The sequence below is a fragment of the Leucoraja erinacea genome, chromosome 7, assembly GCF_028641065.1.
Source record: "Leucoraja erinacea ecotype New England chromosome 7, Leri_hhj_1, whole genome shotgun sequence".
Lineage (NCBI taxonomy): Eukaryota > Metazoa > Chordata > Chondrichthyes > Rajiformes > Rajidae > Leucoraja > Leucoraja erinaceus.
In genome coordinates, this window is record NC_073383.1 from 44,384,065 (window position 1) to 44,398,066 (window position 14,002).

The 14,002-nt window shown below is 41.4% G+C and overlaps 1 protein-coding gene across 2 annotated transcripts in view; it reads right to left on the minus strand.

Moving 5' to 3' along the window:
- Positions 1–2,846: 2,846 nt before the first annotated feature.
- itgb2 (integrin, beta 2) overlaps positions 2,847–14,002 on the minus strand; it is a 96,561-nt gene continuing 85,405 nt past the window's right edge. For both annotated transcript variants that reach the window (XM_055638425.1, XM_055638424.1), the window contains exons 15-17: positions 12,535–12,701; positions 6,200–6,298; positions 2,847–5,679 (exon numbers count right to left, since the gene is read on the minus strand). In XM_055638425.1, coding sequence (XP_055494400.1) covers positions 6,233–6,298; positions 12,535–12,701 — 233 coding nt within the window. In that variant the 3' untranslated portion in view covers positions 2,847–5,679; positions 6,200–6,232. The remainder of the gene's footprint in view (positions 5,680–6,199; positions 6,299–12,534; positions 12,702–14,002) is intronic.

Consider the following 14,002-nt stretch of genomic DNA (forward strand, 5'->3'; position numbering starts at 1 on the left):
TCATTCATAAAGTTCAGGGAAATCCTAAAATGGTAAAGAGCACAAAATAACTGTTATTTATTCATTTATTCGTGCACAGTTTGCACAATTTTGTTTGTCACATTCCACCAAAACAAGTGTACATTTATTTCTGATGTCATGTAATGTTGTGCATAAACAGTAAACATCAGATGTGCTCGAGGGTCAGAAATCTATTAAGTAATGTTTAAAGTATCCATGAGGTGGCAGCATTAGTCAGAGATACTCTTTCCAACAAACCACTTCAGAGTAGAACTCAAAGTGCTGGAGTAACTCAGCAAGTCAGGGTGCATCGCTGAAAAAGGTGACATTTCACAATCAGACCCTTCTTCAGTCGGTGACAGCTTCCATTACAATGCCACTTACAAAATTGGATATAAATATTACAATTTATGTGTACCTCATTCGCTGAACCAAGCCTTAGACGGTTGAGGCCTTGTTTTCTATTATTTAAAGGAGGCCTGATTATATGTCACCACTGGTGAGGTATTCATCTTCCTCCAGTTGGATTTGTGTATTTTTCCTGATGATCTCTGAACCTCCAATGCCACCACCAATAGATTTCAGTGTCCCTGATTCTGTCAACTACTTTTTTTATATTCTTAAAGACATGAAAGAAAATAATCTCTTGGGATCATCCTTAATCCGATCTACCAGAGCTATCTCCTGTCCCCTCTTTGCCTTCCTGATCTCCATTTTTAGCTTCCTTCCAGATCCCTCCAAGGATACACCTGATCCCAGCTGCTTATACCTACCCTATGGCTCTTTCTTACTCTTGACCAGATATACTTCATTTTGTTCCATTTTGTTACTTTATATTGAGAACTGATCCAGGGAAAAATGATTGACATGCAATTATAATGTTTTTCTTAATTGGGTTAAAAATTATTATTTTTTCTTATTTTACATTTAGCTTTAGTTTCATGAAAGCAAAATTATTTTTATCAACATTATGTAACAAGCATCACAAATATATCTAAATATTAATTCTACGGAGTAATTAAGTCTAAGTTATTTGCTCTCTTTAATGTACTTTGAAGTCTTTTCTGGGTTTCCAACTTTCCTTCAGTACTCTAGAGTTTGCAACACAAAGTTTCAATGTTACAGCTGAATAATATGTTAATTCCCAGAAAAACCTGCTGATCCAACTTTGCGAATAGATGAGAGCACATCAAAGCAAACCACGACAATGTATGTATCTTAATCACAGTAACAACTTTTATTCATGTACCACCTCATATATGAAACAATTCTAAGACACTTCATGGGATTATTAACAAGCAGTACAATTGCACTAAGCCACAAAATTAGATATTAGAACAGATGACCAAAAGCTTGGACAAATTGTATGTATTAAGCAGCAGATCAAAGGAGGAAAGAATTGGGGCAGAATTGCAAAGTTCCAAATGAAACTAAAGACTCAGCTGCCTGTGGTGGATTAATTAAATTCATAGATGCGCAAGAGCCAGGAAATTTTAGCTCGTGGTGTTTAAGTGTTAGAGGAGAAATTACAAAAGATTACAGATAGATATGCTATTCTGATATAAATCAAGCAGATTCATTGACACATCCGGAGTAAAAGTAAATGTGCAGATATTCATCCAAGGTTGGCAGTACTGAAGCAAAATATAGTAATGGCTCAGTATTCCCTTCAACTTCCGAATTTTGTTTCCGTTCACCTGAAACATTCCAAATTTCGGAAGTGAAATAAAATGCGTAGCCAGCATAATTTAACACATTAACATAATTAATTGGACATGAATTTTCAAGGCAGGTTTTTTTAGTTACAGAGAACCCTCACAAAAATATAAATGCCTATATTCCTGGTGCTTTACATTAATGAGAAAAGTAGGTATGTTACAAAACGTACCTGAATCGTGGCTGAGCATCTGCCCCTCCCCTTGTGTGTGATTTTGGAGCTGTTTGGAGGGGGCGGGTTTAAAACCCGATTTTTACTAGGCTGTTCCAATCGCAGATGTTCAGCCTAGTAAATCATTAACGGAGAATCGCTGCAAGACCCGGTCCCAAAAGCTATTATTAGTTTTATAGGCCTCGAAGAGTAGATATAATAAATTTAAAAGCTCTCGTTCAGTTCGCAAGCTCTGGCAGCCCCAGGGTTTTATAAAGCAAACAATTAAAGGTATGTACCTTATTTTTACATTAAATGGGGCATGTATATAACCCTATAATTATAATTTTCTATAGCGAGTAGCTCATTTTGGGCTTTTTATATCCCCCAGTATTTTTCTCGGCATTTGAGGGCACTAATCCAGCGCGCTGTCAACATTCTAAACCTGCGCGTTCCACATGAACCCACTAGAAAACCGTTTTAAAATGGCATTTATTTACATCAATTGAACACTAATTTCGTTCCATTTCGCATATAAATTAATGTGAATTAGATATAAAAATCATGTTATCTTGTGAATTAATTGTGAATAATCTTTGGACACTTAGGCTATTTAAAAATTTAATCTTTCCTTAAGGCTTTTGAGGCTTTTTTGTAATGCCCATTGAAAATCAATAGGGAACAAGATGCTAATTTCCGAGTATGAAAATGGTCATAACTTTTTTAATACTTGAGATATGAAAGTGAATTTGGTGTCAAATTAAACTTATTGTTATGCTTTATCTGATGGGATAAATTGCAGACTTGATTTTTTAAATCTCAAAATTTTGTAACATTGCTAAGAAAAGTAATTCCCTTCTCAGTGTAATTTCAGAGCAATTTCACTAATAAGAGTCTTCCTCGAGACCTGTCAGTCTGGTTTGTGAATTCTGGGATGACTGAAGAAACTCTTTCACAACTCTGAAGAAGGGTTTCGGCCTGACAGAGTGAGCAGGTGGGCAGTTTGTGAGTGGTGAGCCCCTTTGGCATTTACACAGGACTTTTGATGCTCCTGATGCATTAATTTGAGATTGTCAATACCATCCTTAATTTCTGGAGATGTAGCATTCCACTCCTTGAATCTTTTTCACTATCCACTTGGTAATCTCTTTCTGTGACAGATCTTGGAATAAGGTGTCGGCTTTCAGAAATCTGAAAGTGGCTAAGCAATCCTTGTGGCCTGTATATTGGAGTCAACTGATTATAATTAGACATTCATTGCCTTGAGAGGAAAAACAGAAGTTGGTTTGCTTATCTTCCAATACATTTGGTAGGTTTTGTGGAGACGGCCTTGGTTATATTTTTGGGGTACTGCATTTATTGCAGGAGGCAGAGTTCCAAGCATCATTCACTGAACTGTATGAGGTAATGAGGTAATGGACATTGCACCCAATTGCTGTAAGACAAATGTATTAGCTGCACAATACTGCCCTCCAACAATGAAGGCTCATGATGGAACTTTGGAAAGTATGGACAACTTCCCATATCTCCGAAGACATTAGGTTCTGCCTAAATGGGGAACTGAACTTTATTAAATATTGGCCAAGTGCAGACAAAGCAGGCAAAATTATGGACAATAATATTTATTTTGATTAATTGCAATAATCATTGGGATTATTCATTTCTGGCTGGGAAACCATCTTAAACTATGTGAACACATTTAACGTTTCTTTTTGAATATTTATATCCTGCCATTACATCATGTCTGTGGTGTGCTTTATCTCAGCATTTTATTTATTTTCAATCTACATTTTTTAGTGCACTGCGGCTCATTACTCCAACCTGGGTTGCACTATTGGCCTGGCATGTAAAAAAAAGTGATCTGCAGTCTAGTATTGGGTGGGGAAATGGCATACACCAAAAGTAGACCACAGGGTTCCCCAGGGCTCTGGTGCTGCTGAAATGGAGGGCAGGGACCCTGGAAGCATCCATATGGAAGCCAGAATCCGTGGACACATAGAGGCAGGTCAGAAATTCCAGCACAATGCTGCGAAGATTTAACATTTCAGTATCTATAATTTCACATTTTAGCTGGACACTTTACAATAAATAATACAAATCACTTCAGTTATTTGCTTAAAAACTAATGCCCCTTGATATATATCAAGAATGATCGTGTTGTTGCTTATGTAAAAACAGAACGTGCATTTATGTGGAACCTTCGAAGTTGAGGAACACACCAATGTGTTACATAGCATCATTAGGAGAAACGATGCTGAACAGAGGGATCAAGAGAGGATCAGAGCCTGTAAGGAGTGTCTTAAAGAAAGAAAGAAGGGGGGAAGGAGAGGAAATTAGATTGCTGGCTGAAATTATGACCACCAAAAAAAAATTTAAAGGGAATGCATAAGAAGCTAGAATCAAGCAATCATGAGCTCAGAGTGAGGTGGGAGGGCATTAAGGATGTGGAAGGAGGAGGATAATCATGAACAATAAAAATTAAAAAGTGGTACTAGAACCTCAGCCAAGGCCAATTGATCAGTAACATTCTCCTGGATAGAATATCAGAAGCAGAGTTAGAGGAGGTGAAATTTACAGAATGGAGGTACAGTAAAGTTGGCAAAAATAATATTTTATGTAATTTGAGCTTGTAACGAAAGTGGCAATATTTTAAAGGTTGAAATGAACTCTAGGGCAACGAGGATATGTGATCAGATATCAACTCTGCCTTTCTGTGGTGGAAATGAATAGGAGTGCAATGAGCAATTCAATAACATTGAAGGAGGTGAACAAATTAGTTAAGCTACTATCAATGACAGAGTTGATGGATTTGTTGAAAAAAGTGATGGAACTTGTGACAAACTTAGCTTTGATACTTTGCCGGCAAGTGCTGCTATGAAGCCATTAGCTCACCTTGTAACAGACATTCCCTTTGTTTGAAACATACGTTCCCCACATTCTGTCTAACTGAAAACTAGCTTTTTTGTCATTCTTAGTTCAGACAAAGGATTGCAGACCTTCTCCACAGCTATCCTGAGTGTTCCTAATTTTATTTCAGATTTCTAGCATCTGCTTTTTTATTTTAAATCACATTTATAGGCGTGAGTAAACTGCTTTGTGCCTCACAGAATTCTGCATACTTGCAATGACAAACTTGTTCAAGTTATAAGCCATGGTTGGCATAACACTTATGGAAGAGTGTTGTGCCGCTTAAAATACTCACAACCTCACTTTATCCATTTGCATTTGTTAATTTTATGTACAAAACCAAAAATTGCATAGCATATAAAATAAACCTTTTTTTTTTTAAGATCTGAGCATATCTGCTTCTTTCAAACATCATTAATAATATTGGAGATAGTACTTTCAAAAATACAAAAACAGGTGCTTACATTACCAAACAAAGATCAGTTGCCATCTGCTTTCATTATTGTTGCCTTGTTTTCATAGATAATGTCTGAACAGGTTCAAGGAGAGTTGCTTGTTCACTCACCTGTAGGCATTCTGCTTAACATTAAAAATGTATTAAATTACAAGAGTTGATATATATATAGCATTAGACTGATTTTTGTGAGGTAAAAAATCTATGTGCATGTCAACAATGTAAATCAATAGTTCAAAATTAATAACTTTTATGCTTTCATCAATTCAGATTGGCTACTTGACTAATCATGTAGACATTAAACAATGCAGCAGGAAAATGACAAAAAGCTGTCACAAAATTTAAGTTTGTGACATTGCACGTGAAATTTGTAAAGCAGCATCTGAAGCACTTCAACCTTTCTCCATCTTCAGTCTCCTTTGAAGTAAGGTTTCACATGAATGTTGGCGACCTGTTGAAACAATGGATTGTTACCCTGGTGGAGATGGTACAACGTGTAGAGTTAATTTCTGGAAAGATTAATCCAGTAGGAATTAAATTCTCCTGAACTAATCGCCATTTTTAAATCCTTTTCCGAAAGGCACATGTCACGTATTCTCACCCTACCTCATTCAGTTATTCTATTTTTACACTTGGGCTTTTTTGCATCATTTCAAATTGCACTACAATCTTTGCAATATTTTGTTATTTTGCACTCATAGTGATATTTATTATTGTATCTATCATTAACGTGTACCATTTATACCATCTATATTTTACAAAATATAGCTTCATCCATTTTGTCAAATAGTTCAGTTACAGACTGAAAACAACAGCAGTGGATACACAATGCATCCATATTTTCTTAACTATTTCTCAGTAAAAATCTGTTCTAATTATGTATTATAGGTGATTTTCATAATATAAAATTGCTGTAAAAACTCTTGGCTGTAAAGTTAATCCTTTTAAAATATCTGTTTATGCAAACCTACCACTCAAATCTAATCACATCTCTATTGAGATCTTCAGTCTTCATTGAAGTTGGGATTTACGGTAACAGTCGTGGCTTGTTGAAACAGTGGGTTATCTCCCTGGTGGAAATAATTCAGAAAAAGCAAGCAGTTAATTCATGGAAAAAAAATCAAGATGGAATTGCAAACAACCACAAAAAGACGTCAACCATTTGACCCAACCCGTCAATGCTGGTGCTTATGCTCGACTGCACAGTGATTATGAGACAAGTAAAACTGTCTATGAAACCACTTGCTAAGCTAGTAAACATTTGTTTCATTGTCACACCATTTAATTAAGATTAAAATCAAGATTAAACTAATTAAGCTCTGGAGCTTTATATAGGGAATCATTTCAACTGATTTTTCTTTTCAGATATTGCAATAGTTTATAAAATTAAAAGTAACTCAGCTTTCTGACTGTTGAATGTCCTTTAGAACATTTAATCCTCATCTACTGTAATAGAACTACTGCAGTTAAAGTCTGACAACCTGGCATGTTAAGGATTTTGATAGTGCTGTACCAGAAGATGTTCTTGGATGTCATTTTGATTAATACAGGTGCACAACCTTTTATCCGAAAGCCTTGGGACCAGACACTTTTCGTAATTCAGAATTTGTCGGTCTTCGGAATGGAAATTTTTTTGCGTAGATTTTAATGGCTGGCTCAGTGGTAGAGTGTTCGGCTCATATCCGCAAGGTCGCGAGTTTGCGCCTTGATCCCGGCAGTTACTCGGTCGCGAGCTTGAGACTTCAATGTGGTTTTTTTTTGCAGAATAAATGTTTGTATGAAATGCAGTGTAGGAGAGGTGTACTGACTGTGTCGGCAGAACTTTGGAAGTGATTGCCCACCAGTCTAAAAAGCCGCTGTGTCTCCCTGTCCCTGGGATAGCAGGGGGCGATCAAACAGCACAATACCCCCCTCCCCCTCCAACTCCAGAGGAATTCGCTCCCCGATGGGCCGCCATGGCGACAAGTGGCAGTTTGCCCACAGCCCGAGCTGCGCCACCCCAAGAACACCTTGCACACCATCAGCTTCTGCCCCTACGTTTTCCTCTGGAGTTGGAGCGGGGCTGGGCTGGAGTTGCTGCTGGCTGTGGGTCTCTGGGATCTCCGTGCTTGCAGTGGGCCTGGGGGTCGCTGTCCCATTGGTCCTGACGTCTCCGGCCACCCCCTGGAGCTGAGACTGGGAACTGTACCGCCCTTGCCCCCTCCCTCTGCAACTGCAAACAACCCCACTCTCCTGCAAGGGCGGTACAGTTCCCGGAGGATAGCAGGTGGCCGGAGACGTCAGGACCAACAGGAACCCGCTCCCCGATGGGCCCCTACGACGCCCCGAGCTGCACCCCGTCATCCACAACCCAGGTTCCCCTGTAGTTGGAGCGGGGCTGGGCTGCTGTTGGCTGTGGGTCTCTGGGATCTCCGTGCTTGCGGTGGGCCGGGTGGTCGACGTCCAATTGGTCCTGACGTCTCCGGTGACTACACTGACCTGCAGCCATCGCCGACTTGAAGACAGTGCAAAGCCCCCGCGCCGGTGCAATGAGCGGGGAGCTGGAGAGGGGAGGGAAGGGGTCACACACATGGCCGGGGAGCAGAGGGGTGTAGGTGGGGTGAAACTGAAGGGAGCGACAATCTGCTGCTGCCTACACTGTGTATCGTGTCTACCGTGGGAACTTTTAACTCAGCGGGCAGACAGCAGCAGATTGTCAATTATTAACCCTCCCGCGCAATATACCCTCACCTCTTTTATGGATGGGGATTTAGTTCCCCTTTCTTCCAGGACCGACCGGAGGTTCCGCTGTCACCTCTGCGGGCCGCCCTCGGTGAACGTCCTGTCTCCCTGTCCCTGGAATAGTAGGGGGCGATCAAACAGCACAATACCCCCCTCCAACTCCAGAGGAATACCCCCCTCCAACTCCAACTCCCCGATGGGCCGCTATGGCGACAAATGGCAGTTCGCTCACAGCCCGAGCTGCGCGACCCCAAGAACAAGACGTTATTCTTGCACACCATCAGCTTCTGCCCATACGGGGAGCGTGTTCTTCTGGAGTTGGAACGGGGCTGGGCTGGAGTTGCTGATCTGGGATCTCCGTGCTTGCAGTGGGCCTGGGGGTCGGTGTTCCGTTGGTCCTGACGTCTCCGGTGACTGGCACTGTGCTGCTAGCATCGCGACGTGAAGACAGTACAAAGCCCCCGCGCCGGTGCAATGAGCAGGGAGCTGGAGAGGGGAGGGAAGGGGTCACACACATGGCCGGGAAGCAGAGGGGTGTAGGTGGGGTGAAACTGAAGGGAGCGACAATCTGCTGCTCCCTGCACGCTGAGTTTAAACGTTCCCACGCAAGACTCACGATACACTGTGTATCGTGAGTCTACCGTGGGAACTTTTTAACGCAGCTGGCAGGTAGCAGCATATTGTCAATTATTAACCCTCCCGCGCAATATACCCTCATCTTCTCTTTTATGAATGGGGATTTAGTTCCCCTTTCTTCGAGGACCGACCGGAGGTTCCGCTGTCACCTCTGCGGGCCGCCCTCGGTGAACGTTTTCAAGGACCTTTCTTCAAGGACCGAAAAAATTTCGCTATTCGGAGGTTTTCGTTATTTGGATCGTCGGATAAAAGGTTGTGCACCTGTACCCTAACCTTCTTTTAATTTACTTTTTTTTAGATGTTACATAATATTATAATAAATCCGTAACCAGGTAATGAAGTGTGGGAACTGGGGCCCAGAGAGTGGGAAAGGAGCAAGGGGACTGCAACACCAGTGAGTGAGAAGGAAGCATGACAATTGGAGCCCCCGAGAGTGCAAGGGAACACTCCAGGTTAGTCGGAAAGTGGTGTTGGGTAAATTGAATGGATTAAAGGCCGATAAATCCCCAGGGCCAGATAGGTTGCATCCCAGAGTACTTAAGGAAGTAGCTCCAGAAATAGTGGATGCATTAGTAATAATCTTTCAAAACTCTTTAGATTCTGGAGTAGTTCCAGAGGATTGGCGGGTAGCAAACGTAACCCCACTTTTTAAGAAGGGAGGGAGAGAGAAAACGGGGAATTACAGACCAGTTAGTCTAACATCGGTAGTGGGGAAACTGCTAGAGTCAGTTATTAAAGATGGGATAGCAGCACATTTGGAAAGTGATGAAATCATTGGACAAAGTCAGCATGGATTTACGAAAGGTAAATCATGTCTGACGAATCTTATAGAATTTTTCAAGGATGTAACTAGTAGCGTGGATAGGGGAGAACCAGTGGATGTGGTGTATCTGGACTTCCAGAAGGCTTTCGACAAGGTCCCACATAAGAGATTAGTATACAAAGTTAAAGCACACGGCATTGGGGGTTCAGTATTGATGTGGATAGAGAACTGGCTGGCAAACAGGAAGCAAAGAGTAGGAGTAAACGGGTCCTTTTCACAATGGCAGGCAGTGACTAGTGGGGTACCGCAAGGCTCAGTGCTGGGACCCCAGCTATTTACAATATATATTAATGATCTGGATGAGGGAATTGAAGGCAATATCTCCAAGTTTGCGGATGACACTAAGCTGGGGGGCAGTGTTAGCTGTGAGGAGGATGCTAGGAGACTGCAAGGTGACTTGGATAGGCTGGGTGAGTGGGCAAATGTTTGGCAGATGCAGTATAATGTGGATAAATGTGAGGTTATCCATTTTGGTGGCAAAAAAAAAAACGGGGAAAGCAGACTATTATCTAAATGGTGGCCGATTGGGAAAGGGGGAGATGCAGCGAGATCTGGGTGTCATGGTACACCAGTCATTGAAGGTAGGCATGCAGGTGCAGCAGGCAGTAACGAAAGCGAATGGTATGTTGGCTTTCATAGCAAGAGGATTTGAGTATAGGAGCAGGGAGGTTCTACTGCAGTTGTACAGGGTCTTGGTGAGACCACACCTGGAGTATTGCGTGCAGTTTTGGTCTCCAAATCTGAGGAAGGACATTATTGCCATAGAGGGAGTGCAGAGAAGGTTCACCAGACTGATTCCTGGGATGTCAGGACTGTCTTATGAAGAAAGACTGGATAGACTTGGTTTATACTCTCTAGAATTTAGGAGATTGAGAGGGGATCTTATAGAAACTTACAAAATTCTTAAGGGGTTGGACAGGCTAGATGCAGGAAGATTGTTCCTGATGTTGGGGAAGTCCAGGACAAGGGGTCACAGCTTAAGGATAAAGGGGAAATCCTTTAAAACCGAGATGAGAAGAACTTTTTTCACACAGAGAGTGGTGAATCTCTGGAACTCTCTGCCACAGAGGATAGTTGAGGCCAGTTCATTGGCTATATTTAAGATGGAGTTAGATGTGGCCCTTGTGGCCAAGGGGATCAGAGGGTATGGAGAGAAGGCAGGTACGGGATACTGAGTTGGATGATCAGCCATGATCATATTGAATGGCGGTGCAGGCTCGAAGGGCCGAATGTCCTACTCCTGCACCTAATTTCTATGCTTCTATGTTTCTATGTAACACGGGAGTCTCAGTGGTACGGGGACTGGAACACCGGTGAGTCAGAAGAGAATGAGGGAGCTCTGCTGAGTGGAAACTCTGCAATCTAATACATCCTCTGCATAATCATTACTTCTGTTTCCATGCTAAATCTTTTGTATTCAATCTTAAATATGTCTCACCTCATTGTAGATCCCTTGACCAGTGAAAACACAATTTCTGTCTTCTTTGCCAAATCCATTCCTAGTTTTAAAATTTCTGCTAATTAATTCCTTAACCCCCCCCCCCCCCCCCTACTCTCTCCCCCCCCCCCCCCCCCCCCTTTCATGATAGCAGCTTTCATTAGAATCTTAACTTTGTATCTTAATTTCAAATAATGTAAGGCGAACCCCTTATGATTACCCCAGTAATTAAACTGAAATGTAAATGTCAACGCTACCTTTTTGGAAATAATTAAATAAGTGAACAGTTGATATTGCACAAAAAAACCTTCCCCATCCTGTCTTTAATTATTACCAGTATAAAATATGGCAATGAGTTTTCTACCTGGCTATTCCAGCATGAGACAGATCGAAGTCAGAACCAGTCCTAAAATATTTTATGTTTTATTTTTAGCTATCTTGAGGAGGTGAGGAACCAGGAGTAAACTCCCAAGCCAACAAAGGTTTTGGCCCTTCATTTCTTCATTTGAGACCTGCTGCCTGTATCCCATTCTTTTGTTTTCCAATCCAGCCAAAATCAACCATTGCCTCTCATTGGAGAGTACTGTGATATAATATAATACAGCTCATATACTTATGGAAAAGGATAATTTATGGAAAAAGATAAGGGAAATGCAATTATAAAAATACTGAGTGATTTTGAATGTTAATTAATGTTCTGGCTTAACTATTGTGTTGGGAGCTGGACTTCATTCAAAAGATTGCACTCTGGACCACAGTGGAAAAAAACTGCATAATCCATGATGCAAGATAACTGGCTATCTCAGAACATTGGCCTATCGCACACAGGCCATTTAAAACCAAACCAGTGCTATTGTCACAGATATCAAGGTCCAATTAAACATGTGATACTAGTTGAAAGAAAATAAACTGTAAATACAGTTGCATTTTTATCCAGAGATTGCCATGCACTGCTACCACAGGATGTTAAAATGGCATAGAAACATAGAAACATAGAAAGTAGGCGCGAGAGCAGACCACCAGGTCCATCGAGCCCGCACCGCCATTCGCTCATGGCTGAACACTAAACAGACACACTTACCCACAAACAGTAGACACAAGACACAGAACACAAGACACTACCCTCCCCTTTATACCGCTATCACCCCTCTCCACCCCAAGAACCTCGTGATCTCCTGGGGGAGGCAAAAAACCGGATAAAAACCCAGGTCCAATTCGGGAAAAAAATCCGGGAAATTCCTCTCCGACCCCAATCTAGGCGATCGACACTTGTCCAGGAGATCACTCAGGTCTTACTATACTAACCATACCTAGGTCCATATCCCTGCCCTCTCCCCGTAGCCCCTTATCCCCTTGGCAGCTAAAAAACCATCTGATGATTATTATAATGAATTATAATGATAATTATACCAATTTTAATAATGTGTATAAATTGATGATGAAGATACTTTGTCATATGTACCTAAGTACAGTGTTTTGTTTCGCATATAACTCATGTGCCGATCTCACCTAGGCAGTACACAAGTGTTGCTACGTTTTGGTGGCAGAAAAATTACAAAGGTTCAACAAACATTCCTATTCCTATCTACTGCCTGCCCCCGCATGTGGCAACAGAACCTCTGTTTTCGGTGCCCCCCCCCCCCCACCACCAGGTCCCCCTCCATAGTTTAACAAACATTTCTACATACTGCGTTCCATTTCGCCTTTCCTCTCTCGTTTTCAAATTTTTTAAATTCTCTTCGGTCGTACAGTTCAACCAATAACTTCCAGATCAGGAGAATAACCAGTCCAATCAGCAATACACCAGCCACTCCGCCAGCAACTATGGCAATGACATTTGTGGGTGGAGGACATTCTGAAATTAGAAAGCAAAATAGGTGGTTACAGAGAAGTGCCATCAATGTTAACAATTCTTGTGTACACCATTAAAATATATGATTGGTCTATCTGAATAATTCCGTCATCAGAAAGCTTGCTCCATCATCCTACAATTATATAACTGAAAAATGAATATCCACACTGCTGGATTGTCAATGCTGTTTTCTGAAGCTATTCTTTTCATATTTGACAGGCCATTGATATAGTAAATGGATGTCACTGTGTGATGAGAACTGCATCTTAATTTAATGCCCCCGTCCTTGCCACAGTGGGAAATATGTTCCGTCACACTTGGTGATGGATGATATTCCTTTAATTAGATGATGTTACAGCCCATATTCTTGTGTCCTTTCTATTAATTTATTAAGTGAGGTATGGAGATTCCCTTGCCAATGTTTGATATTGTTGAGGGATCCTATGACCATTTCCTCGTGGCTCTATGCTGCTTTGCCACTCAGTTATTTAAAATGGATAGCACAAAAGACAGGCATCAAATTATAAATATTTACAAATAAGGCATAGATAGGAGTGGAAGAATCTGAGAAGCTGTTTGAAAGGTATGATTTAGTAGTAAATGTAAGGCTATTGATGACTCTCAAGGAAACGGATGACTCAAATGTTATGGCCACCGTTATTGCAATGGTCTGGTTATTTTGGCCTCAGCGTTGGCTTAATTTGTCACCCAATGGATATTGTGGTTAAAGAAATGTCAGCATTCTGGTAATTTCACAGTCATCATTACCAATACCAGCATTTTATTATAAATTTACTTAATAAATTTAAACTGATTGGTGAGACATAATCTCACATCTCCCAATTATTAGTCCAGGTCTCTGAGTTCCTTGCAAGATTATCACTAAAGGGCCTGTCCCACTTGGGCGTCATTTGCGCGTCACGCAGGTAGCGTGCGAAGATTTTGTGAATCCCAAAATCCTGGGGCGCCGCGCGCGACCGTGCGTCACTGCCTACGTCACCAAGCACCATGCGTGCATAATGCACGCCATGCGCGCATTACGTGCGCGTCACGACGCAAGCGCCGTGTGTCGTGACGCGTAAATGATGTTGCGTAACTGACGCCCAAGTGGGACAGGCCCTTAACCTGTCACACAAATTAAGGGTGCACAAACACATGCAAAAATATTGCATGCTCCAACACAGGTACTATTCTTGATTGAATCGTCGCAGAGGTACTATTCTTGATTGAAATGTTTAAGAGCAGGGAAAAAAATTAAACTTGATTAAAGCCTGCATAAATTGAAAGAAATAATTTTATACCCA